This window comes from Hypanus sabinus, chromosome 29 (genome assembly GCF_030144855.1).
Source record: "Hypanus sabinus isolate sHypSab1 chromosome 29, sHypSab1.hap1, whole genome shotgun sequence".
Lineage (NCBI taxonomy): Eukaryota > Metazoa > Chordata > Chondrichthyes > Myliobatiformes > Dasyatidae > Hypanus > Hypanus sabinus.
The window spans coordinates 41,938,393-41,965,385 of record NC_082734.1 but is presented as its reverse complement, the minus strand read 5'-3'; the positions used below and the strand labels follow the sequence as shown (position 1 = coordinate 41,965,385).

At 53.7% G+C, this 26,993-nt stretch overlaps 1 protein-coding gene across 1 annotated transcript in view; it reads right to left on the bottom strand.

Moving 5' to 3' along the window:
* The window catches only part of LOC132382818 (serine/threonine-protein kinase BRSK2-like), a 256,493-nt gene that overhangs the window by 91,310 nt on the left and 138,190 nt on the right, over nucleotides 1-26,993 (bottom strand). The window contains exons 8-9 of the mRNA XM_059953272.1: nucleotides 23,046-23,196; nucleotides 20,481-20,541 (exon numbers count right to left, since the gene is read on the bottom strand). Coding sequence (XP_059809255.1) covers nucleotides 20,481-20,541; nucleotides 23,046-23,196 — 212 coding nt within the window. The remainder of the gene's footprint in view (nucleotides 1-20,480; nucleotides 20,542-23,045; nucleotides 23,197-26,993) is intronic.

Sequence of the window (26,993 nt, the reverse complement as noted above, 5' to 3'; positions counted from 1 at the left end):
GCGGACCTTGTCCCATCACCCCTAAGGACCTTGTCCCTTCACCCTGATGGAACTTGTCCCATCACCCTGATGGAACTTGTCCCTTCACCCCTATGGACCCTGTCCCTTCACCCCGATGGACCTTGTCCCATCACCCCGATGGACCCTGTCCCATCACCTCGATGGACCCTGTCCCTTCACCCCTATGGAACTTGTCCCATCACCCCTCTGGACCTTGTCCCATCAACCCTATGGAACTTGTCCCATCACCCCTATGGACCTTGTCCCATCACCCCTCTGGACCTTGTCCCATCAACCCTATGGAGCTTGTCCCATCACCCCTCTGGACCTTGTCCCATCAACCCTCTGGACCTTGTCCCATCAACTCTATGGAACTTGTCCCATCACCCCTATGGACCTTGTCCCATCACCCCTCTGGACCTTGTCCCATCAACGCTATGGAACTTGTCCCATCACCCCTATGGACCTTGTCCCATCACCCCTCTGGACCTTGTCCCATCAACCCTATGGAACTTGTCCCATCACCCCTATGGACCTTGTCCCATCACCCCTCTGGACCTTGTCCCATCAACCCTATGGAAGTTGTCCCATCACCCCTATGGACCTTGTCCCATCACCCCTCTGGACCTTGTCCCATCAACCCTATGGAACTTGTCCCATCACCCCTATGGAACTTGTCCCATCACCCATACGGAACTTGCCCCATCACCCCGATGGACCTTGTCCCATCACCTCTACAGACCCTGTCCCTTCACCTCTACAGACCCTGTCTCTTCACCCCGATGGACCTTGTCCCATCACCTCTACAGACCCTGTTCCTTCACCCCTATGGACCCTGTCCCATCACCTCTATGGACTGTTTCCCATCACCTCTACGGACCTTGTCCCTTCACCCCTATGGAACTTGTCCCAGCACCCTGATGGAACTTGTCCCATCACCTCTACAGACCCTGTCCCTTCACCTCTACAGACCCTGTCCCTTCACCCCTATGGACCTTGTCCCATCACCTCTACAGACCCTGTCCCTTCACCCCTATGGACCCTGTCCCATCACCTCTATGGACTGTGTCCCATCACCTCTACGGACCCTGTCCCATCACCCCTATGGAACCTGTCTCAACACCCCTATGGACCTTGTCCCATCACCCCGATGGACCCTGTCCCATCACCTCGATGGACCCTGTCCCTTCACCCCTAAGGACCTTGTCCCATCAACCCTATGGAACTTGTCCCATCACCCCTATGGACCTTGTCCCATCACCCCTCTGGACTTGTCCCATCAACCCTATGGAACTTGTCCCATCACCTCTACAGACCCTGTCCCTTCACCTCTACAGACCCTGTCTCTTCACCCCGATGGACCTTGTCCCATCACCTCTATGGACTGTTTCCCATCACCTCTACGGACCTCGTCCCATCACCCCTATGGAACTTGTCCCAGCACCCTGATGGAACTTGTCCCATCACCTCTACAGACCCTGTCCCTTCACCTCTACAGACCCTGTCCCTTCACCCCTATGGACCTTGTCCCATCACCTCTACAGACCCTGTCCCTTCACCCCTATGGACCCTGTCCCATCACCTCTATGGACTGTTTCCCATCACCTCTACAGACCCTGTCTCTTCACCCCTACGGAACTTGCCCCATCACCCCAATGGACCTTGTCCCTTCAGCCCGATGGACCTTGTCCCATCACCTCTACAGACCCTGTCCCTTCACCTCTACAGACCCTGTCTCTTCACTTCTACGGACCCTGTCTCTTCACCCCTACAGAACTTGCCCCATCACCCCAATGGACCTTGTCCCTTCACCCCTATGGACCTTGTCCCATCACCTCTACAGACCCTGTCCCTTCACCCCTATGGACCCTGTCCCATCACCTCTACGGACTGTGTCCCATCACCTCTACGGACCCTGTCCCATCACCCCTATGGAACCTGTCTCAACACCCCTATGGACCTTGTCCCATCACCTCTACGGACTGTGACCCATCACGTCTACAGACCCTGTACCTTCACCTCTACAGACCCTGTCCCATCACCTCTACGGAGCCTGTCCCTTCAACTCCACAGACCCTGTCCCTTCACCCCTATGGACCTTGTCCGTTCAACCCTATGGAACTTGTCCCATCACCACTATAGACCCTGTCCCTTCACCCCTACGGAACTTGTCCCTTCACCCCTTTGGACCTTGACCCATCACCTCTACGGAACTTGCCCCATCACCCCAATGGACCTTGTCCCTTCAGCCCGATGGACCTTGTCCCATCACCTCTACAGACCCTGTCCCTTCACCCCTATGGACGCTGTCCCTTCACCCCTATGGACGCTGTCCCATCACCCCTACGGACCCTGTCCCTTCACCCCTACGGAACTTGTCCCTTCACCCCTTTGGACCTTGACCCATCACCTCTACGGACCTTGTCCCTTCACCCCTAAGGACCTTGTCCCTTCACCCCTATGGAACTTGTGCCATCACCCTGATGGAACTTGTCCCTTCACCCCTATGGAACTTGTCCCATCACCCCTACGGAACTTGTCCCTTCACCCCAATGGACCTTGTCCTTTCACCCCGATGGACCTTGTCCCATCACCCTATTGGAACTTGTCCCATCACCCTATTGGAACTTGTGCCATCACCCTGATGGAACTTGTCCCTTCACCCCTATGGAACTTGTCCCTTCACCTCTACGGACCTTGTCCCATCACCCCTAAGGACCTTGTCCCTTCACCCTGATGGAACTTGTCCCATCACCCTGATGGAACTTGTCACATCCCCCCTAAGGACCTTGAACCATCACCCTGATGGAACTTGTCCCATCACCCTGATGGAACTTGTCCCTTCACCCCTATGGACCTTGTCCCATCACCTCTACTGACCTTGTCCCATCACCCCTATTGACCTTGTCCCATCACCCCTATTGGAACTTGTCCCTTCACCCCTATGGAACTTGTCCCATCACCCTGATTGAACTTGTCCCATCACCCCTACGGAACTTGTCCCTTCACCCCGATGGACCTTGTCCTTTCACCCCGATGGACCTTGTCCCATCACCCTATTGGAACTTGTCCCTTCACCCCTATGGAACTTGTGCCATCATACTGATGGAACTTGTCCCTTCACCCTGATGGAACTTGTCCCATCACCCCTACGGAACTTGTCCCTTCACCCCAATGGACCTTGTCCTTTCACCCCGATGGACCTTGTCCCATCACCCTATTGGAACTTGTCCCATCACCCTATTGGAACTTGTGCCATCACCCTGATGGAACTTGTCCCTTCACCCCTATGGAACTTGTCCCTTCACCCCTATGGAACTTGTCCCTTCACCTCTACGGACCTTGTCCCATCACCCCTAAGGACCTTGTCCCTTCACCCTGATGGAACTTGTCCCATCACCCTGATGGAACTTGTCCCTTCACCCCTATGGAACTTGTCCCTTCACCCCGATGGACCTTGTCCCATCACCCCGATGGACCCTGTCCCATCACCTCGATGGACCCTGTCCCTTCACCCCTAAGGACCTTGTCCCATCAACCCTATGGAACTTGTCCCATCACCCCTATGGACCTTGTCCCATCACCCCTCTGGACTTGTCCCATCAACCCTATGGAACTTGTCCCATCACCTCTACAGACCCTGTCCCTTCACCTCTACAGACCCTGTCTCTTCACCCCGATGGACCTTGTCCCATTACCTCTATGGACTGTTTCCCATCACCTCTACGGACCTTGTCCCATCACCCCTATGGAACTTGTCCCAGCACCCTGATGGAACTTGTCCCATCACCTCTACAGACCCTGTCCCTTCACCTCTACAGACCCTGTCCCTTCACCCCTATGGACCTTGTCCCATCACCTCTACAGACCCTGTCCCTTCACCCCTATGGACCCTGTCCCATCACCTCTATGGACTGTTTCCCATCACCTCTACAGACCCTGTCTCTTCACCCCTACGGAACTTGCCCCATCACCCCAATGGACCTTGTCCCTTCAGCCCGATGGACCTTGTCCCATCACCTCTACAGACCCTGTCCCTTCACCTCTACAGACCCTGTCTCTTCACTTCTACGGACCCTGTCTCTTCACCCCTACAGAACTTGCCCCATCACCCCAAATGACCTTGTCCCTTCACCCCTATGGACCTTGTCCCATCACCTCTACAGACCCTGTCCCTTCACCCCTATGGACCCTGTCCCATCACCTCTACGGACTGTGTCCCATCACCTCTACGGACCCTGTCCCATCACCCCTATGGAACCTGTCTCAACACCCCTATGGACCTTGTCCCATCACCTATACGGAATGTGACCCATCACGTCTACAGACCCTGTACCTTCACCTCTACAGACCCTGTCCCATCACCTCTACGGAGCCTGTCCCTTCAACTCCACAGACCCTGTCCCTTCACCCCTATGGACCTTGTCCGTTCACCCCTATGGAACTTGTCCCATCACCACTATAGACCCTGTCCCTTCACCCCTACGGACCCTGTCCCTTCACCCCTACGGAACTTGTCCCTTCACCCCTATGGACCTTGTCCCATCACCTCTACGGACCTTGTCCCTTCACCCCTAAGGACCTTGTCCCTTCACCCCTATTGGACCTTGTCCCATCACCCTGATCGAACTTGTCCCATTACCCTGATGGAACTTGTCCCTTCACCCCTATGGACCCTGTCCCTTCACCCCTATGGAACATGTCCCATTACCTTGATGGAACTTGTCCCTTCACCCCTATGGACCTTGTCCCATTACCCAGATGGAACTTGTCCCTTCACCCCTATGGACCCTGTCCCTTCACCCCTATGGACCCTGTCCCTTCACCCCTATGGAACTTGTCCCATTAACCTGATGGAACTTGTCCCTTCACCCCTATGGACCTGTCCCTTCACCCCTATGGAACTTGTCACATTACCCTGAAGGACCTTGTCCATCACCTCTACAGACCCTGTCCCTTCACCTCTACAGATCCCGTCCCATCACCTCTACAAACCCTGTCTCTTCACCCCGATGGACCTTGTCCCTTCACCTCTATGGAACCTGTCCCATCATCCCTACAGACCCTGTCCCTTCACCCCTATGGACCTTGTCCCATTACCCAGATGGAACTTGTCCCTTCACCCCTATGGAACTTGTCACATTACCCTGATGGACCTTGTCCATCACCTCTACAGACCCTGTCCCTTCACCTCTACAGATCCTGTCCCATCACCTCTACAGACCCTGTCTCTTCACCCCGATGGACCTTCTCTCTTCACCTCTATGGACCTTGTCCCATCACCTCTGCGGACCTTGTCCCATCACCCCTAAGGACCTTGTCCCATCACCACTAAGGACCTTGTCCCATCACCCTGATGGAACTTGTCCCATCACCTTGATGGAACTTGTCCCTTCACCCCTATGGACCTTGTCCCAGCACCCTGATGGACCCTGTCCCATCACCTCTACAGACCCTGTCCCATCACCTATACAGACCCTGTCTCTTCACCCCGATGGACCTTCTCTCTTCACCTCTATGGACCTTGTCCCATCACCTCTGCGGACCTTGTCCCATCACCCCTAAGGACCTTGTCCCTTCACCCTGATGGAACTTGTCCCATCACCCTGATGGAACTTGTCCCTTCACCCCTATGGACCCTGTCCCTTCACCCCGATGGACCTTGTCCCATCACCCCGATGGACCCTGTCCCATCACCTCGATGGACCCTGTCCCTTCACCCCTAAGGACCTTGTCCCATCACCCCTATGGACCTTGTCTCATCACCCCTCTGGACCTTGTCCCATCAACCCTATGGAACTTGTCCCATCACCCCTCTGGACCTTGTCCCATCAACCCTATGGAACTTGTCCCATCACCCCTATGGACCTTGTCCCATCACCCCTCTGGACCTTGTCCCATCAACCCTATGGAGCTTGTCCCATCACACCTCTGGACCTTGTCCCATCAACCCTCTGGACCTTGTCCCATCAACTCTATGGAACTTGTCCCAACACCCCTATGGACCTTGTCCCATCACCCCTCTGGACCTTGTCCCATCAACGCTATGGAACTTGTCCCATCACCCCTACGGACCCTGTCCCTTCACCCCTACAAACCCTGTCTCTTCACCCCGATGGACCTTGTCCCTTCACCTCTATGGAACCTGTCCCATCATCCCTACAGACCCTGTCCCTTCACCCCTATGGACCTTGTCCCATTACCCAGATGGAACTTGTCCCTTCACCCCTATGGAACTTGTCACATTACCCTGATGGACCTTGTCCATCACCTCTACAGACCCTGTCCCTTCACCTCTACAGATCCTGTCCCATCACCTCTACAGACCCTGTCTCTTCACCCCGATGGACCTTCTCTCTTCACCTCTATGGACCTTGTCCCATCACCTCTGCGGACCTTGTCCCATCACCCCTAAGGACCTTGTCCCATCACCACTAAGGACCTTGTCCCATCACCCTGATGGAACTTGTCCCATCAACTTGATGGAACTTGTCCCTTCACCCCTATGGACCTTGTCCCAGCACCCTGATGGACCCTGTCCCATCACCTCTACAGACCCTGTCCCATCACCTCTACAGACCCTGTCTCTTCACCCCGATGGACCTTCTCTCTTCACCTCTATGGACCTTGTCCCATCACCTCTGCGGACCTTGTCCCATCACCCCTAAGGACCTTGTCCCTTCACCCTGATGGAACTTGTCCCATCACCCTGATGGAACTTGTCCCTTCACCCCTATGGACCCTGTCCCTTCACCCCGATGGACCTTGTCCCATCACCCCGATGGACCCTGTCCCATCACCTCGATGGACCCTGTCCCTTCACCCCTATGGAACTTGTCCCATCACCCCTCTGGACCTTGTCCCATCAACCCTATGGAACTTGTCCCATCACCCCTATGGACCTTGTCCCATCACCCCTCTGGACCTTGTCCCATCAACCCTATGGAGCTTGTCCCATCACCCCTCTGGACCTTGTCCCATCAACCCTCTGGACCTTGTCCCATCAACTCTATGGAACTTGTCCCATCACCCCTATGGACCTTGTCCCATCACCCCTCTGGACCTTGTCCCATCAACGCTATGGAACTTGTCCCATCACCCCTATGGACCTTGTCCCATCACCCCTCTGGACCTTGTCCCATCAACCCTATGGAACTTGTCCCATCACCCCTATGGACCTTGTCCCATCACCCCTCTGGACCTTGTCCCATCAACCCTATGGAAGTTGTCCCATCACCCCTATGGACCTTGTCCCATCACCCCTCTGGACCTTGTCCCATCAACCCTATGGAACTTGTCCCATCACCCCTATGGAACTTGTCCCATCACCCATACGGAACTTGCCCCATCACCCCGATGGACCTTGTCCCATCACCTCTACAGACCCTGTCCCTTCACCTCTACAGACCCTGTCTCTTCACCCCGATGGACCTTGTCCCATCACCTCTACAGACCCTGTTCCTTCACCCCTATGGACCCTGTCCCATCACCTCTATGGACTGTTTCCCATCACCTCTACGGACCTTGTCCCTTCACCCCTATGGAACTTGTCCCAGCACCCTGATGGAACTTGTCCCATCACCTCTACAGACCCTGTCCCTTCACCTCTACAGACCCTGTCCCTTCACCCCTATGGACCTTGTCCCATCACCTCTACAGACCCTGTCCCTTCACCCCTATGGACCCTGTCCCATCACCTCTATGGACTGTGTCCCATCACCTCTACGGACCCTGTCCCATCACCCCTATGGAACCTGTCTCAACACCCCTATGGACCTTGTCCCATCACCCCGATGGACCCTGTCCCATCACCTCGATGGACCCTGTCCCTTCACCCCTAAGGACCTTGTCCCATCAACCCTATGGAACTTGTCCCATCACCCCTATGGACCTTGTCCCATCACCCCTCTGGACCTTGTCCCATCAACCCTATGGAACTTGTCCCATCACCTCTACAGACCCTGTCCCTTCACCTCTACAGACCCTGTCTCTTCACCCCGATGGACCTTGTCCCATCACCTCTATGGACTGTTTCCCATCACCTCTACGGACCTCGTCCCATCACCCCTATGGAACTTGTCCCAGCACCCTGATGGAACTTGTCCCATCACCTCTACAGACCCTGTCCCTTCACCTCTACAGACCCTGTCCCTTCACCCCTATGGACCTTGTCCCATCACCTCTACAGACCCTGTCCCTTCACCCCTATGGACCCTGTCCCATCACCTCTATGGACTGTTTCCCATCACCTCTACAGACCATGTCTCTTCACCCCTACGGAACTTGCCCCATCACCCCAATGGACCTTGTCCCTTCAGCCCGATGGACCTTGTCCCATCACCTCTACAGACCCTGTCCCTTCACCTCTACAGACCCTGTCTCTTCACTTCTACGGACCCTGTCTCTTCACCCCTACAGAACTTGCCCCATCACCCCAATGGACCTTGTCCCTTCACCCCTATGGACCTTGTCCCATCACCTCTACAGACCCTGTCCCTTCACCCCTATGGACCCTGTCCCATCACCTCTACGGACTGTGTCCCATCACCTCTACGGACCCTGTCCCATCACCCCTATGGAACCTGTCTCAACACCCCTATGGACCTTGTCCCATCACCTCTACGGACTGTGACCCATCACGTCTACAGACCCTGTACCTTCACCTCTACAGACCCTGTCCCATCACCTCTACGGAGCCTGTCCCTTCAACTCCACAGACCCTGTCCCTTCACCCCTATGGACCTTGTCCGTTCAACCCTATGGAACTTGTCCCATCACCACTATAGACCCTGTCCCTTCACCCCTATGGACCATGTCCCTTCACCCCTATGGACGCTGTCCCTTCACCCCTATGGACGCTGTCCCATCACCCCTACGGACCCTGTCCCTTCACCCCTACGGAACTTGTCCCTTCACCCCTTTGGACCTTGACCCATCACCTCTACGGACCTTGTCCCTTCACCCCTAAGGACCTTGTCCCTTCACCCCTATTGGACCTTGTCCCATCACCCTGATGGAACTTGTCCCATTACCCTGATGGAACTTGTCCCTTCACCCCTATGGACCCTGTCCCTTCACCCCTATGGAACATGTCCCATTACCCTGATGGAACTTGTCCCTTCACCCCTATGGACCTTGTCCGATTACCCAGATGGAACTTGTCCCTTCACCCCTATGGACCCTGTCCCTTCACCCCTATGGACCCTGTCCCTTCACCCCTATGGAACTTGTCCCATTACCCTGATGGAACTTGTCCCTTCACCCCTATGGACCCTGTCCCTTCACCCCTATGGAACTTGTCACATTACCCTGATGGACCTTGTCCATCACCTCTACAGACCCTGTCCCTTCACCTCTACAGATCCTGTCCCATCACCTCTACAAACCCTGTCTCTTCACCCCGATGGACCTTGTCCCTTCACCTCTATGGAACCTGTCCCATCATCCCTACAGACCCTGTCCCTTCACCCCTATGGACCTTGTCCCATTACCCAGATGGAACTTGTCCCTTCACCCCTATGGAACTTGTCACATTACCCTGATGGACCTTGTCCATCACCTCTACAGACCCTGTCCCTTCACCTCTACAGATCCTGTCCCATCACCTCTACAGACCCTGTCTCTTCACCCCGATGGACCTTCTCTCTTCACCTCTATGGACCTTGTCCCATCATCCCTACAGACCCTGTCCCTTCACCCCTATGGACCTTGTCCCATCACCCCGATGGACCCTGTCCGATCACCCCTACGGACCCTGTCCCATCACCTCGATGGACCCTGTCCCATCAACCCTATGGACCTTGTCCCTTCACCCTGATGGACCTTGTCCCATCACCCCTATGGACCCTGTCCCATCACCTCGATGGACCCTGTCCCATCATCTCTACAGACCCTGTCCCATCACCCCTAGAGACACTGTCCCTTCACCCCTATGGACCTTGTCCCATCACCCCTATGGACCTTGTCCCATCACCCCTTCGGACCTTGTCCGATCACCCCTACGGAACTTGTCCCTTCACCCCGCTGGACCTTGTCCCATCACCTCTACGGACCCTGTCCCATCACCCCTAAGGACCTTGTCTCATCACCTCTACGGACCCTGTCCCATCACCCCTAAGGACCTTGTCCCATCACCCCTAAGGAACTTGTCCCTTCACCCCTAAGGACCTTGTCCCATCACCCCTAAGGAACTTGTCCCATCACCTCTACGGACCTTGTCCCATCACCCCTAAGGAACTTGTCCCAGCACCCTGATGGACCTTGTCCCATCACCTCTACAGACCCTGTCCCTTCACATCTACAGACCCTGTCCCTTCACCCCTATGGACCTTGTCCCATCACCTCTACAGACCCTGTTCCTTCACCTCTGCAGACCCTGTCTCTTCACCCCGATGGACCTTGTCCCATCACCTCTACAGACCCTGTTCCTTCACCCCTATGGACCCTGTCCCATCAACCCTATGGAACTTGTCCCATCACCCCTCTGGACCTTGTCCCATCAACCCTATGGAACTTGTCCCATCACCCCTATGGAACTTGTCCCATCACCCATACGGAACTTGCCCCATCACCCCAAAGGACATTGTCCCTTCACCCCGATGGACCTTGTCCCATCACCTCTACAGACCCTGTCCCTTCACCTCTACAGACCCTGTCTCTTCACCCCGATGGACCTTGTCCCATCACCTCTACAGACCCTGTTCCTTCACCCCTATGGACCCTGTCCCATCACCTCTATGGACTGTTTCCCATCACCTCTACGGACCTTGTCCCTTCACCCCTATGGAACTTGTCCCAGCACCCTGATGGAACTTGTCCCATCACCTCTACAGACCCTGTCCCTTCACCTCTACAGACCCTGTCCCTTCACCCCTATGGACCTTGTCCCATCACCTCTACAGACCCTGTCCCTTCACCCCTATGGACCCTGTCCCATCACCTCTATGGACTGTTTCCCATCACCTCTACAGACCCTGTCTCTTCACCCCTACGGAACTTGCCCCATCACCCCAATGGACCTTGTCCCTTCAGCCCGATGGACCTTGTCCCATCACCTCTACAGACCCTGTCCCTTCACCTCTACAGACCCTGTCTCTTCACCTCTACGGACCCTGTCTCTTCACCCCTACAGAACTTGCCCCATCACCCCAATGGACCTTGTCCCTTCACCCCTATGGACCTTGTCCCATCACCTCTACAGACCCTGTCCCTTCACCCCTATGGACCTTGTCCCTTCACCCCTATGAAACTTGTCCCATCACCACTATAGACCCTGTCCCTTCACCCCTATGGACCATGTCCCTTCACCCCTATGGACGCTGTCCCTTCACCCCTATGGACGCTGTCCCATCACCCTTACGGACCCTGTCCCTTCACCCCTACGGAACTTATCCCTTCACCCCTATGGACCTTGTCCCATCACCTCTACGGACCTTGTCCCTTCACCCCTAAGGACCTTGTCCCTTCACCCCTATTGGACCTTGTCCCATCACCCTGATGGAACTTGTCCCATTACCCTGATGGAACTTGTCCCTTCACCCCTATGGACCCTGTCCCTTCACCCCTATGGAACTTGTCCCATTACCCTGATGGAACTTGTCCCTTCACCCCTATGGACCCTGTCCCTTCACCCCTATGGACCTTGTCCCATTACCCAGATGGAACTTGTCCCTTCACCCCTATGGAACTTGTCACATTACCCTGATGGACCTTGTCCATCACCTCTACAGACCCTGTCCCTTCACCTCTACAGATCCTGTCCCATCACCTCTACAAACCCTGTCTCTTCACCCCGATGGACCTTGTCCCTTCACCTCTATGGAACCTGTCCCATCATCCCTACAGACCCTGTCCCTTCACCCCTATGGACCTTGTCCCATCACCCCGATGGACCCTGTCCGATCACCCCTACGGAACTTGTCCCATCACCCTGATGGACCTTGTCCCATCAACCCTATGGACCTTGTCCCTTCACCCTGATGGACCTTGTCCCATCACCCCTATGGACCCTGTCCCATCACCTCGATGGACCCTGTCCCATCATCTCTACAGACCTTGTCCCATCACCCCTATGGACCTTGTCCCATCACCCCTACGGACCTTGTCCGATCACCCCTACGGAACTTGTCCCTTCACCCCGCTGGACCTTGTCCCATCACCTCTACGGACCCTGTCCCATCACCCCTATGGACCCTGTCCCATCACCCCTAAGGACCTTGTCTCATCACCTCTACGGACCCTGTCCCATCACCCCTATGGACCCTGTCCCATCACCCCTAAGGACCTTGTCTCATCACCTCTACGGACCCTGTCCCATCACCCCTAAGGACCTTGTCCCATCACCCCTAAGGAACTTGTCCCTTCACCCCTAAGGACCTTGTCCCATCACCCCTAAGGAACTTGTCCCATCACCTCTACGGACCTTGTCCCATCACCCCTAAGGAACTTGTCCCAGCACCCTGATGGACCTTGTCCCATCACCTCTACAGACCCTGTCCCTTCACATCTACAGACCCTGTCCCTTCACCCCTATGGACCTTGTCTCATCACCTCTATGGACCTTGTCCCATCACCTCTACAGACCCTGTCCCTTCACCCCTATGGAACTTGTCCCATCACCCCTAAGGACCTTGTCCCATCACCCCTAAGGACCTTGTCCCTTCACCCCTATGGACCATGTCCCATCACCCCTAAGGAACTTGTCCCAGCACCCTGATGGACCCTGTCCCTTCACCCCTATGGACCATGTCCCTTCACCCCTATGGACGCTGTCCCTTCACCCCTATGGGCCTTGTCCGATCGCCCCTATGGACCCTGACACATCACCCCTAAGGAACTTGTCCCAGCACCCCTAAGGAACTTGTCCCAGCACCCTGATGGACCTTGTCCCATCACCCTGATGGACCCTGTCCCTTCACCCTTATGGACCATGTCCCTTGAACCCTATGGACCTTGTCCGATCGCCCCTATGGACCCTGACCCATCAACCCCTAAGGAACTTGTCCCAGCACCCCTAAGGAACTTGTCCCAGCACCGTGATGGACCTTGTCCCATCACCCTGATGGACCTTGTCCCATTACCCTGATGGACCCTGTCCCTTCACCCCTATGGACCTTGACCCATCACCCTGATGGACCCTGTCCCTTCACCACTATGGACCATGTCCCTTCACCCCTATGGACGCTGTCCGATCACCCCTATGGACCTTGTCCGATCACCCCTATGGACCTTGTCCGATCACCCCTATTGACCTTGTCCCTTCACCCCTAGAGACACTGTCCCTTCACCCCTATGGACCCTGTCCCTTCACCCCTATGGAACGTCCCATCACCCCTAATGACCTTGTCCCATCACCCCTCTGGACCTTGTCCCATCACCCCTATGGACCTTGTCCCATCACCCCTCTGGACCTTGTCCCATCACCCCTAAGGACCTTGTCCCATCACCCCTAATGACCTTGTCCCATCACCCTGATGGAACTTGTCCCATCACCCCTACGGAACTTGTCCCTTCACCCCAATGGACCTTGTCCTTTCACCCCAATGGACCTTGTCCTATCACCCTATTGGACCTTGTGCCATCACCCTGATGGAACTTGTCCCTTCACCCCTATGGAACTTGTCCCTTCACCCCTATGGAACTTGTCCCATCACCCCTAATGACCTTGTCCCATCACCCTGATGGAACTTGTCCCTTCACCCCTATGGAACTTGTCCCAGCACCCCTAAGGAACTTGTCCCAGCACCGTGATGGACCTTGTCCCATCACCCTGATGGAACTTGTCCCTTCACCCCTATGGAACTTGTCCCTTCACCCCTATGGAACTTGTCCCATCACCCCTAAGGACTTGTCCCATCACCCCTAATGACCTTGTCCCATCACCCTGATGGAACTTGTCCCATCACCCCTCTGGACCTTGTCCCATCACCCCTATGGACCTTGTCCCATCACCCCTCTGGACCTTGTCCCATCAACCCTATGGAACTTGTCCCATCACCTCTATGGACCTTGTCCCATCACCCCTATGGAACTTGTCCCTTCACCCCTATGGAACTTGTCCCTTCACCCCTATGGAACTTGTCCCATCACCCCTAATGACCTTGTCCCATCACCCTGATGGAACTTGTCCCTTCACCCCTATGGAACCTGTCCCTTCACCCGTATGGAACTTGTCCCATCACCCCTAAGGACCTTGTCCCATCACCCCTAATGACCTTGTCCCATCACCCTGATGGAACTTGTCCCTTCACCCCTATGGAACTTGTCCCTTCACCACTATGGAACTTGTCCCATCACCCCTAAGGACCTTGTCCCATCACCCCTAATGACCTTGTCCCATCACCCTGATGGAACTTGTCCCATCACCCCTACGGAACTTGTCCCTTCACCCCAATGGACCTTGTCCTTTCACCCCGATGGACCTTGTCCCATCACCTCGATGGACCCTGTCCCATCACCTCTATGGACCCTGTCCCATCACCCCTATGGACCTTGTCCCATCACCCCTAAGGACCTTGTCCCATCACCCCTAATGACCTTGTCCCATCACCCTGATGGAACTTGTCCCATCACCCTGATGGAACTTGTCCCATCACCCCTACGGAACTTGTCCCTTCACCCCAATGGAACTTGTCCTTTCACCCCAATGGACCTTGTCCCATCACCCCGATGGACCCTGTCCCATCACCCTGATGGAACTTGGCCCATCACCCTGATGGAACTTGTCCCTTCACCCCTATGGACCTTGTCCCATCACCTCTACAGACCCTGTCCCATCACCGCTACAGACCCTGTCTCTTCTCCCCGATGGACCTTGTCCCTTCACCTCTATGGACCTTGTCCCATCACCTCTACGGACCTTGTCCCATCACCCCTAAGGACCTTGTCCCTTCACCCTGATGTAGTCTTGTCCCATCACCCCGATGGACCCTGTCCCATCACCTCGATGGACCCTGTCCCTTCACCCCTAAGGACCTTGTCCAATCACCCCTATGGACCCTGTCCCATCAACCCTATGGAACGTCCCATCACCCCTCTGGACCTTGTCCCATCAACCCTCTGGACCTTGTCCCATCAACTCTATGGAACTTGTCCCATCACCCCTATGGACCTTGTCCCATCACCCCTCTGGACCTTGTCCCATCACCTCGATGGACCCTGTCCCATCACCCGTTCGGACCCTGTCCCATCACCCCTCTGGACCTTGTCCCATCAACCCTATGGACCTTGTCCCATCACCCCTATGGACCTTGTCCCTTCAACCCTATGGAACTTGTCCCATCACCCCTATGGACCTTGTCCCATCACCCCTCTGGACCTTGTCCCATCAACCCTATGGAACTTGTCCCATCACCTCTATGGACCTTGTCCCATCACCCATATGGACCTTGTCCCATCACCCCTATGGAACTTGTCCCATCACCCCTATGGACCCTGTCCCTTCACCCCTATGGTACTTGTCCCATGACCTCTATGGACCTTGTCCCATCACCCCTATGGAACTTGTCCCATCACCCCTATGGACCCTGTCCCTTCAATCCCTATGGAACTTGTCCCATCACCTCTATGGACCTTGTCCCATCACCCCTATGGACCTTGTCCCATCACTCCTATGGACCGTGTCCCTTCACCCCTATGGACTGTGTCCCTTCACCCCTATGGACCTTGTCCTATCACCTCTATTGACCCTGTCCTAGTATCTCTATGGACCGTGTCCCTTCACCCCTATGGACCTTGTCCTTTCACCCCTATGGAAACTTGCTCAGTCACCTAATGTAGTCTTGTTCTATCACCCCTATGGAGCCTCATCACAACACCTCTGTGGAGAGCTGTTTAGTTATTCCTATGGACCTCATCCATCACTCCTTTTGAGAGCTGTTTAGTTATTCCCATGCTCTTATCAGCTGTAGGTACTTCAAAACACCAAGACATCCCCAGGTCCAAGTGACAAATAGCAAAACCAACCGAACTGAACCAAGGCAGAGGAGCACGGGCTCTCCGTTATGGGGTGTGGTGAAACTCTCTGGTGGGAATGTGAAAGCCATTGAGAATGCTGCCCTGCTCATGTAAGGGAAGATGCTGGCATTTGACCAAATTCCTGCTAAGGATTTGCATTCATTAGCTGCAACGTGAGGGTACCCACCTATCTGAGGACTGCGTAGTGGCAAGCCAGGCGAGGCAAAGGCAGGAGCAGGGGAAGGGTTGATGAGAGCACATGCTGTCATCGTTGAAGGTGCCAACAGAGCCAGCAGTGGTCAGAGAGCTGGGCTTTACAGGCAAGTCTATCGAGATGTGGAGGGAGTTTCAAAAGTGAAACAGAAACCGTTGGAAAGACTCAGTGAGGCAGGTAGCACTTGTAAAATAAGAAATATTCAACATTTTGGGTCTACGAACTTTGACCAGAAACATCATGCAAGGACAGCAATAGAGTTAATGTTTCAGGTCAATATTGTGGTCATTGACCTGCTCACTCTCATTCTTTCTCCACAGATTCTGCCTGACCTACTGAGTGTTTCCAGAATTCTCTGCTTTAACTTCAGTTTCACTTTTGGCATTTTACTTTCAAGCCCAGGCCAGTAAAGGGCTGGATCCAGGAACAGTTAAGATTTGGGAAGGGCAGAAACTGTACCTGGCCCACAACATTTTTCCATTCCCTGGAAATTTTAACCTCAACAGAGCTGGTGTGTGTTGTCATTACTTTCGAATCACTGAGTGATGTAATGGTGCAGGTAATTAACAAACACTTGTCAGAGCTGTGGAAAAGATGGCTGAAATAATCGCAGGGGAGCCCTGGCTGAAACATTCCCCTGTGGAGCAGGATTTCAGTAACACAGATCACGCGTGAGCCATGATACCTGAGACTGGGCACACAGCTCTGTAGCGCCTCCCTGTGGACAGTCAGTCTCACTGCAGTCCTTAGCAGACTCCAAATTCTCCCAGAGACTTGGGGCAAAGCAATCTCTGAACCCCGCTAAACTGGCACCTTCCTTTTCATATTCTCCACACTCTCAGCAGCTCTAGCTATTCAAATCTCCAGCATTCCTACATTTTCTGCTGTCCATACTTGTCTCTGCGCTGAACTGAGGCTATGGCCTGCAATTAATGGACAGACACTCAGTGGCCACTCTGTCCGGTACATAATAAAGTAGCCACTAAATGTATATCTGGGTGGACATTCCTTCTTAACTCAGTCAGTCTTAGGGAATGTGGGTTGACACACTAATGCTGGAATTAAATTAATCTGCAGGACCTTTGTCATTTAGAGGGTAATTTAGTGGAGGTAAGGACCATCATTTTAAGGAGCTGTCTTGTGTAGGTAAGAACTGATGCAACTTGAGGCAAAGATTGATGCCACTTTATTGAGGCAATGCTTAAAGCCTTGTTGCTCAAGTTGGCTGGAGGTTGGTGGCTTGGGGTTAGAGGACCTGAAAGCCAAGATCAGGGAGGCTGAAGACAGGTAAAGGAGGAAGCTTGAGTGGAAACTCCAGCAGAACAACATGAGAGAGGTCTGGAGTGGGATGAGGACCATCACTGGGTTCTGACAAACAAGTAATAGAGGAACGGATGGCAGTGTGGACAGGGCCAACGAACTTAACCTATTCTTCAACAGATTTGACACTGTGGCCCCTGTCCATCCCCCACATGATTCATCTGTTGTCGGCCCCCAACCAACACATACTCCACTCTCCCTTCATACCCCTCCTCACAGCCCCCCACCCTGCTCTTGTAACTACACCCCTCCCCCACCTGAAACCACCACGGTGGGCTTCACAGCTGAACAGGTGAGAAGACAGCTGAAATGTCTCCACCCAAGCAAGGCTGCAGGCCCGGATGGTGTCAGCCCCAGGGTGCTCGAAGCCTGTGCCCCCCAGCAATGTGGAGTACTTCATCATGTCTTCAACCTGAGCCTGAGTCTCCAGAGGGTTCCTGTGCTGTGGAAGATGTCCTGCCTCGTCCCTGTACTGAAGACGCCGCGCCCCAGTGGCTCCAATGACTACAGACCAGTGGCATTGACCTCCCACATCATGAAGACCCTGGAGAGACTTGTTCTGGAGCAGCTCCAGCCTATGGTTAGGCCACAATTAGACCCCCTCCAGTTCGCCCGTCAGTCCCGACTAGGAGTTGAGGATGCCATCGTCTACCTGCTGAACCGTGTCTACACCCACCTGGACAAGCCGGCGAGCACTGTGAGGGTCATGTTTTTTGACTTCTCCAGTGCGTTTAACACCATCCGCCCTGCTTTGCTCGGTGAGAAGCTGACAGTGATGCAGGTGGATGCTTCCCTGGTGTCGTGGATTATTGATTACCTGACTGGCAGACCACAGTACGGGCGCTTACAACACTGTGTGTCAGACAGAGTGGTCAGCAGCACTGGGGCCCCAGAGGGGACTGTCCTGTCTCCCTTTCTCTTCACCATCTACACCTCGGACTTCAACTACAACACAGAGTCTTGCCATCTTCAGAAGTTTTCTGATGACTCGGCCATAGTTGGATGCATCAGCAGGGGAGATGAGGCTGAGTACAGGGCTACGGTGGGAAACTTTGTCATATGGTGCGAGCAGAATCATCTGCAGCTTAATGTGAAAAAGACTAAGGAGCTGGTGGTGGACCTGAGGAGGGCTAAGGCACCGGTGACCCCTGTTTCCATCTAAGGGGTCAGTGTGGACATGGTGGAGGATTACAAATACCTGGGGATACAAATGGACAATAAACTGGACTGGTCAAAGAACACTGAGCCTGTCTACAAGAAGGGTCAGAGCCGTCTCTATTTCCTGAGGAGACTGAGATCCTTTAACATCTGTTGGACAATGCTGAGGATGTTCTACGAGTCTGTGGTGGCCAGTGCTATCATGTTTGCTGTTGTGTACTGGGGCAGCAGGCTGAGGGTAGCAGACACCAACAGAATCAGCAAACTCATTCGTAAGGCCAGTGATGCTGTGGGGTTGGACTCTAACAGTGGTGTCTGAAAAGAGGATGCTGTCCCAGTTGCATGCCATCTTGGACAACGTCTTCCATCCACTCCATAATGTACTGGTTAGGCACAGGAGTACATTCAGCCAGAGACTCATTCCACCCAGATGTAACACTGAGTGTCATAGGAAGTCATTCCTGCCTGTGGCCATCAAACTTTACAACTCCTCCCTCGGAGTGTCAGACACTCTGAGCCAATAGGCTGGTTCTGGACTTATTTCCACTTGACATGATTAATTTATTATGATTTAATTATTTATGGTTTTATATTGCTATATTTCTTCACTATTCTTGGTTGGTGCGGCTGTAACGAAACCCAATTTCCCTCGGGATCAATAAAGTATGTCTGTCTGTCTGTGTATGTACACATGTGGGAGGATCTGGACTTGATTTGATGACGTTGTTCCGTTGCTTGTTGTGTTCACTGTTGTTCTACTGAGCACAGTGGGCATACCACGCTGGTACGGAATGTGTGGCGATGCTTGTGGGCTGACCCCACCTCATCCTCAAGTGTAATGTTGCATTTCGCTGTTCGTTTTGATGTATGGGTGATAAATAAACTTGAATCTTGAAGGGAAGACTGATGCAAACTTGTTGAAACAAATGCCGACAGCACCTTTCAGAGGTAAAAAGTTGTGGCTGACTTGCTGAGGAGAACACTGTGATGGAACCGATTAATCCACCTTGCTGAGGGCAGATTGCCGCCATTTTGTTGAGGTAAAGATGGACGCCATCTGGTTGAGGTAGGACTGATGCTACTTTGTGGAGGTAAAAGTCGGTGCTGCCTTGACACTATTTCGTTGGTAACATTGGTTTAACACACACAAAGTGCTGGAGGAACTCAGCAGGTCTGAAGGAAAATGAACAGTGGAAATTTTGGGCTGAGATCCTTCATCAGGACATCAACTATTTATTTCCCACCAGAAACGCTGTCTGGTCCGTTGATTTCCTTCAGGATTTTCTGCGTGTTGATCAGTATCACAGTATCAGTGATTCCACCACAGATGTCTGGCGGAGAGGAAGGACAAACAGCTGTCTATGAGGGGCAAGTGGGGGCGGGGGTTCAAAGGCACTTGACTTCCAGAAGATCCCAACATCTCAATCCAGATTACTGGACAGAAATCAGCCAACTGGGCCCAGACTCAACAGCAGCTGGCCAGCTGTGACAGCTCAGAGCAGAATTAGGCCATTCAGCCCATTGAGTCTTCTCTGTCAGTCTCATTCTCCTGCCTTCTCCCCGTAACTGTTAACCTCATTGCCAATCCATTGCCTATATGCAGGTGTCAGTCAGACTATGTGTACGTTGTGCAGTTACAGACATCTGACTGTCACTGTGAGTCTAACTGTGTGCACCTGCGTGTCTACACCTGCACGTGAGTCTGCGGGTACCCATGCATCTGCGTGCGCGCACCTGTGGGTGCATGCGCGCTCATGCTGTCATGCTGAGCCATCAGCCAGCGAAGCGACGCACAGCGAGACGAGGTTGGAACGTGCCTGACGCACACACTTACCCTGGGGCTGCTGAGCGGGCTGGAGGACAGTCCACAAGATGCTCCACTGACCGAGCGAGACCTAAACCCAGGATAAAACAAGGCCGTCACGGGGATAGTCCTCTCTGCGGGTAAGCTCCGCGCCGCGTCACGCTACGGGACTGAACTGTGCAGAAAATGTTCACACAGATGTTGCTGGCCTGGGTTACAAGGAGAATGGACAGCTGAGGATTGTTTTCCACGGCAGCGAAAGGGGCTGATACCACCCGGAGTGGCATAGATAAGGCAGATCGCCTTTCTCGCAGCTCATTGTAGGAGAGTCTGAAACTACAGGTTTAAGGTGAGAAGGGGGTCTAAGAAAGGAAATATTTCCCACAGAGAGTGGTGAGGTTATGGAATGAGCTGCCAGAGGCTGAAGTTGTTACAATTATAGAATTAAAAAGACACCTGGACAGGTATATGAAAAGAAAAGTTCAGAGCAGGAGTTGCCAACTTTTTAATGTCATGGCCCAATCCCAGTAGAACCCTGGTTTAGAACAATAGGACCACACTCCAGGAAAATGGGACTAGCTTAGATGGGCATCTTGGTTGGTTTGACTGAGAAGGGCCTCTCTCCCTGCTGATGAACTTCACGGAAACCTGCAACCACGTTAGGAATCTGTCCCCAGGAGTGACCACCATCTAGAGGGAGAGGAGCAGTAACACACAGAGCAGCGAGGTAGCACAGAAATGTCTGTCTGCTAACTGTCCACGACTGCCTCTTGTATCCCCAATGAACTAAAGGTGACGACTATTACCCAACCAAAATAACCATTTGGCTGGAATCAATGCCATGCTGGCATCCTGCCACCGAGCGGCAGATGACCAGGTCACAGAAAGTGAAATTACAAAGAAAGTACGGCAGCTTAAAGCTCGACATGACATCCAGTACTTTCTCTTCTATAGAAGTGTGATGGGGGGTATTTTGACAAGTTGCATCACAGCTTGGTATGGAAACACCTAATGTCCTTGAAGGGGAAATCCTAACAAGTCGTGGATCTGGCCCAGTCCATTACAGATAAAGCTCTCCTCTCCATTGAGCACATCTACAGGAAGCGTTGTCACAGGAAAGCAGCATCCATCATCAGGGACCCCCACCACCCAGCTCTCTCCTCACTGCTACCATCAGGAAGAAAGTACTCACTCCACCAGGTTCAGCAACAGTTATTATTAACCCTCAACCATTATGCTCTTGGACCAAAAGATTCAATCAATTCACTCAATTTCACTTACCCCATCACTGAACTATTCCCACAACCTACTTCCCTAAACCACTTTCAAGGACCCTTCATCTCATGTTCTTCATGTGCATCATTATTATTGTTTTCACTTTACCCTCCCTTCCAACAGCCTCATACAACACTAAAATAGCCCTTTAAACTCACTGAGTTCACACCAAACAGCAATCACCAATCTTCACATCACACTTTATTAAGACGGTATGAAATGGGGGCAGAATTAGGCCAATCACCATGGCTGATTTATTGTCCTTCTTAACACCATTCTCCCTGTAAACTTTGATGCCCTTCCCAATCAAGAACCTATCAAACTTTGCTTTAAATATATCCAATGTCTTGTTCTACTTAGCCACCTGCGGCAAAGAATTTAACAGATTCACCATCCTCTGGCCAAAGAAATTCCTCCTCAGTTCTGGTCTAAAGGGCCATCCTTCCACTCAGAGACAGTGCCCTCTGGTCCTCAACTCCCCCTCCCCCAGTGGAAACATTCTCTCCACGTCCTCTCTGTCAAGGCGTTATCTCCCCACATTTTCATCAACTCCACCACCCAACTACATGCTGGGACAATCTACAGCCACTAATTAGCTTACTGACACACGTCTTTGGACATGGGAGAAAACCGGTACACCAGGGGAACAGGCAGACTCCACACAGAGAGCATTGAGGTCAGAACATAGAATAGCACAGCACATTACAGGCCCTTCGGCCCACCTTCAAGCCCTGCCTCCCATATAACCCCCCACCTTAAATTCCTCCATATACCTGTCTAGTAGTCTCTTAAACTTCACTAGTGTATCTGCCTCCACCACTGACTCGGGCAGTGCATTCCACCCACCAACTGCTCTCTGAGTGAAAAACCTTCCTCTAATATCCCCCTTGAACTTCCCACCCCTTACCTTAAAGCCATGTCCTCTTGTACCAAGCAGTGGTGCCCTGGGGAAGAGGCGCTGGCTGTCCACTCTGTCTATTCCTCTTAACCTGAGTCTTTGGTGCTACGAGGCAGGTCTCTACCTCCTCCGCCTATTGTCTATGGAACTGTGTGCGTTCTCGGAATGGCATATGGGATCGTTGATTTTGAGTTGCCTTTGTCACCCCGTTGGAACGGGCCTTTGGAGGAGGCTCCTATGTGCATGCCAATTTCAGGAGCTTTAGCCAGAGGTGCTGAGTGCAGTGTTTACAGCGGAATGAAGCTTTCTACTCTGAACGCACGCCACTGCACCAAAACCCAGGGGCAGGTATCAGAAGCTCCCAAAGATGCCCAATGTCCAAATGCGCTCCTGTGGCCCCAGGCCAGGAGACGCCTCCTTACCGCTGACTGTGCTGGACCACGTCGACAGCTCGGCGCGCAGGTACTGGGGACCCGCCGTCCGTCACGCTCAGAACCTCCATCGATTTCCTCTCGGGCCGACGTTTGCCGTGTCGGTTCAGCATGGGTGAGTCGACCCGCTTCCTGGGAGGGTCTGAGGGAAGAGGAAGGGTGGGTGATGAGTCATTCCCGGCCAGTCTGGCTTGGTAGCCACCAAGGTCCACAGTAACATTTATTATCAAGATATATCTACGCAGTATGACAAAATCTGAGGTTCATTTATTGCAGCCACTTACAGGAAATTAGGAAATACAATAGAATTTACAAAAAGCTAAACATTAACAAAGACTGACAAACAACCAATGTGCAAAAGAAGACAAACTGTGAGGATAAAAATAATACTGAGAGCACGAGTAGGAAAGGGACCTTGAAAGAGTATGACCGCGTTGTAGAACAGACCAGAGTTGTGTATCCACACTAGTTCAGGAGCCTGACGGTTGTTGAGTAGTAACTGTTCCTGAACCTGCTGGTGTGGGAACCCAGACTCCCGTCTCTCGTGCAGTTGCGAGAAGAGAGCAAGGTCTGGATGGGGGGTTCTCTGATCAGGGATGGTGGGGTTCTCTGATGAGTGACGGTGGGATTCTCTGATGAGGGACGGTGGGGATTCTCTGATGAGGGACGGTAGGGATTCTCTGATGAGGGACGGTGGGATTCTCTGATGATGGACGGTGGGGATTCTCTGATCAGGGACGGTGGGATTCTCTAATGAGGGACGGTGGGATTCTCTGATCAGGGACGGTGGGATTCTCTGATGAGGGACGGTGGGATTCTCTGGTGAGGGACGGTGGGATTCTCTGATGAGGGACGGTGGGATTCCCTGGTGAGGGACGGTGGGATTCTCTGATGAGGGACGGTGGGATTCTCTGATGAGGGACGGTGTGATTCTCTGATGAGGGACGGTGGGGTTCTCTGATGAGGGACGGTGGGATTCTCTGATGAGGGACGGTGGGATTCTCTGGTGAGGGACGGTGGGATTCTCTGATGAGGGACGGTGGGATTCTCTGATGAGGGACGGTGGGATTCTCTGGTGAGGGACGGTGGGATTCTCCGATCAGGGACGGTGGGATTCTCTGATGATGGACGGTGGGATTCTCTGATGAGGGACGGTGGAATTCTCTGATGAGGGACGGTGTGATTCTCTGATCAGGGACGGTGGGATTCTCTGATGATGGACGGTGGGGATTCTCTGATGAGGGACGGTGGGATTCTCTGATGATGGACGGTGGGGATTCTCTAATGAGGGACGGTGGGATTCTCTGATGAGGGACGGTGGGGATTCTCTGATCAGGGACGGTGGGATTCTCTGATCAGGAACGGTGGGATTCTCTGATGAGGGACGGCGGGATTCTCTGATGAGGGACGGCGGGATTCTCTGATGAGTGACGGTGGGATTCTCTGATGAGGGACGGTGGGATTCTCTGATCAGGGACAGTGGGATTCTCTGATGAGGGACGGTGGGATTCTCTGATGATGGACGGTGGGATTCTCTGATGAGGGACGGTGGGATTCTCTGATGGGGGACGGTGGGATTCTCTGATCAGGGACGGTGGGATTCTCTGGTGAGGGACGGTGGGATTCTCTGATGATGGACGGTGGGGATTCTCTGATGAGGGACGGTGGGATTCTCTGATGATGGACGGTGGGGATTCTCTAATGAGGGACGGTGGGATTCTCTGATGAGGGACGGTGGGGATTCTCTGATCAGGGACGGTGGGATTCTCTGATCAGGAACGGTGGGATTCTCTGATGAGGGACGGCGGGATTCTCTGATGAGGGACGGCGGGATTCTCTGATGAGTGACGGTGGGATTCTCTGATGAGGGACGGTGGGATTCTCTGATCAGGGACAGTGGGATTCTCTGATGAGGGACGGTGGGATTCTCTGATGATGGACGGTGGGATTCTCTGATGAGGGACGGTGGGATTCTCTGATGGGGGACGGTGGGATTCTCTGATCAGGGACGGTGGGATTCTCTGGTGAGGGACGGTGGGATTCTCTGATGATGGACGGTGGGATTCTCTGATGAGGGACGGTGGGATTCTCTGATGGGGGACGGTGGGATTCTCTGATCAGGGACGGTGGGATTCTCTGGTGAGGGACGGTGGGATTCTCTGATGAGGGACGGTGGGATTCTCTGATCAGGGACGGTGGGATTCTCTGGTGAGTGACGGTGGGATTCTCTGATGAGGGACGGTGTGATTCACTGATGAGGGACGGTGTGATTCTCTGATGAGGGACGGTGGGATTCTCTGATGAGGGACGGCGGGATTCTCTGATGAGGGACGGTGGGATTCTCTGACGAGGGACGGTGGGATTCTCTGATGAGGGACGGTGGGATTCTCTGGTGAGGGACGGTGTGATTCTCTGATCAGGGACGGTGGGATTCTCTGATCAGGGACGGTGGGATTCTCTGATGAGTGACGGTGGGATTCTCTGATGAGGGACGGCGGGGTTCTCTGATGAGGGATGGTGGGATTCTCTGATGAGGGACGGTGGGGTTCTCTGATGAGGGACGGTGGGGTTCTCTGATGAGGGACGGTGGGGTTCTCTGATGAGGGACGGTGGGATTCTCTGATGATGGATGGTGTGATTCTCTGATCAGGGACGGAGGGATTCTCTGATGAGGGACGGTGGGATTCTCTGATGAGGGACGGTTGGATTCTCTGATCAGGGACGGTGGGATTCTCTGGTGAGGGACGGTGGGATTCTCTGATGATGGACGGTGGGGATTCTCTGATCAGGGACGGTGGGATTCTCTAATGAGGGACGGTGGGATTCTCTGATCAGGGACGGTGGGATTCTCTGATGAGGGACGGTGGGATTCTCTGGTGAGGGACGGTGGGATTCTCTGGTGAGGGACGGAGGGATTCCCTGGTGAGGGACGGTGGGATTCCCTGGTGAGGGACGGTGGGATTCTCTGATGAGGGACGGTGTGATTCTCTGATCAGGGACGGTGGGATTCTCTGGTGAGTGACGGTGGGATTCTCTGATGAGGGACGGTGGGATTCACTGATGATGGACGGTGTGATTCTCTGATGAGGGACGGCGTGATTCTCTGACGAGGGACGGCGGGATTCTCTGACGAGGGACGGCGGGATTCTCTGACGAGGGACGGTGGGATTCTCTGATGAGGGACGGTGGGATTCTCTGGTGAGGGACGGTGGGATTCTCTGCTCAGGGACGGTGGGATTCTCTGATCAGGGACGGCGGGATTCTCTGACGAGGGACGGCGGGATTCTCTGATGATGGACGGTGGGATTCTCTGATGAGCGACGGTGGGATTCTCTGATGGAGGACGGTGGGATTCTCTGATCAGGGACGGTGGGATTCTCTGGTGAGGGACGGTGGGATTCTCTGATGATGGACGGTGGGATTCTCTGATGAGGGACGGTGGGATTCTCTGATGGGGGACGGTGGGAATCTCTGATCGGGGACGGTGGGATTCTCTGGTGAGGGACGGTGGGATTCTCTGATGAGGGACGGTGGGATTCTCTGATCAGGGACGGTGGGATTCTCTGGTGAGTGACGGTGGGATTCTCTGATGAGGGACGGTGTGATTCACTGATGAGGGACGGTGTGATTCTCTGATGAGGGACGGTGGGATTCTCTGATGAGGGACGGCGGGATTCTCTGATGAGGGACGGTGGGATTCTCTGACGAGGGACGGTGGGATTCTCTGATGAGGGACGGTGGGATTCTCTGGTGAGGGACGGTGTGATTCTCTGATCAGGGACGGTGGGATTCTCTGATCAGGGACGGTGGGATTCTCTGATGAGTGACGGTGGGATTCTCTGATGAGGGACGGCGGGGTTCTCTGATGAGGGATGGTGGGATTCTCTGATGAGGGACGGTGGGGTTCTCTGATGAGGGACGGTGGGGTTCTCTGATGAG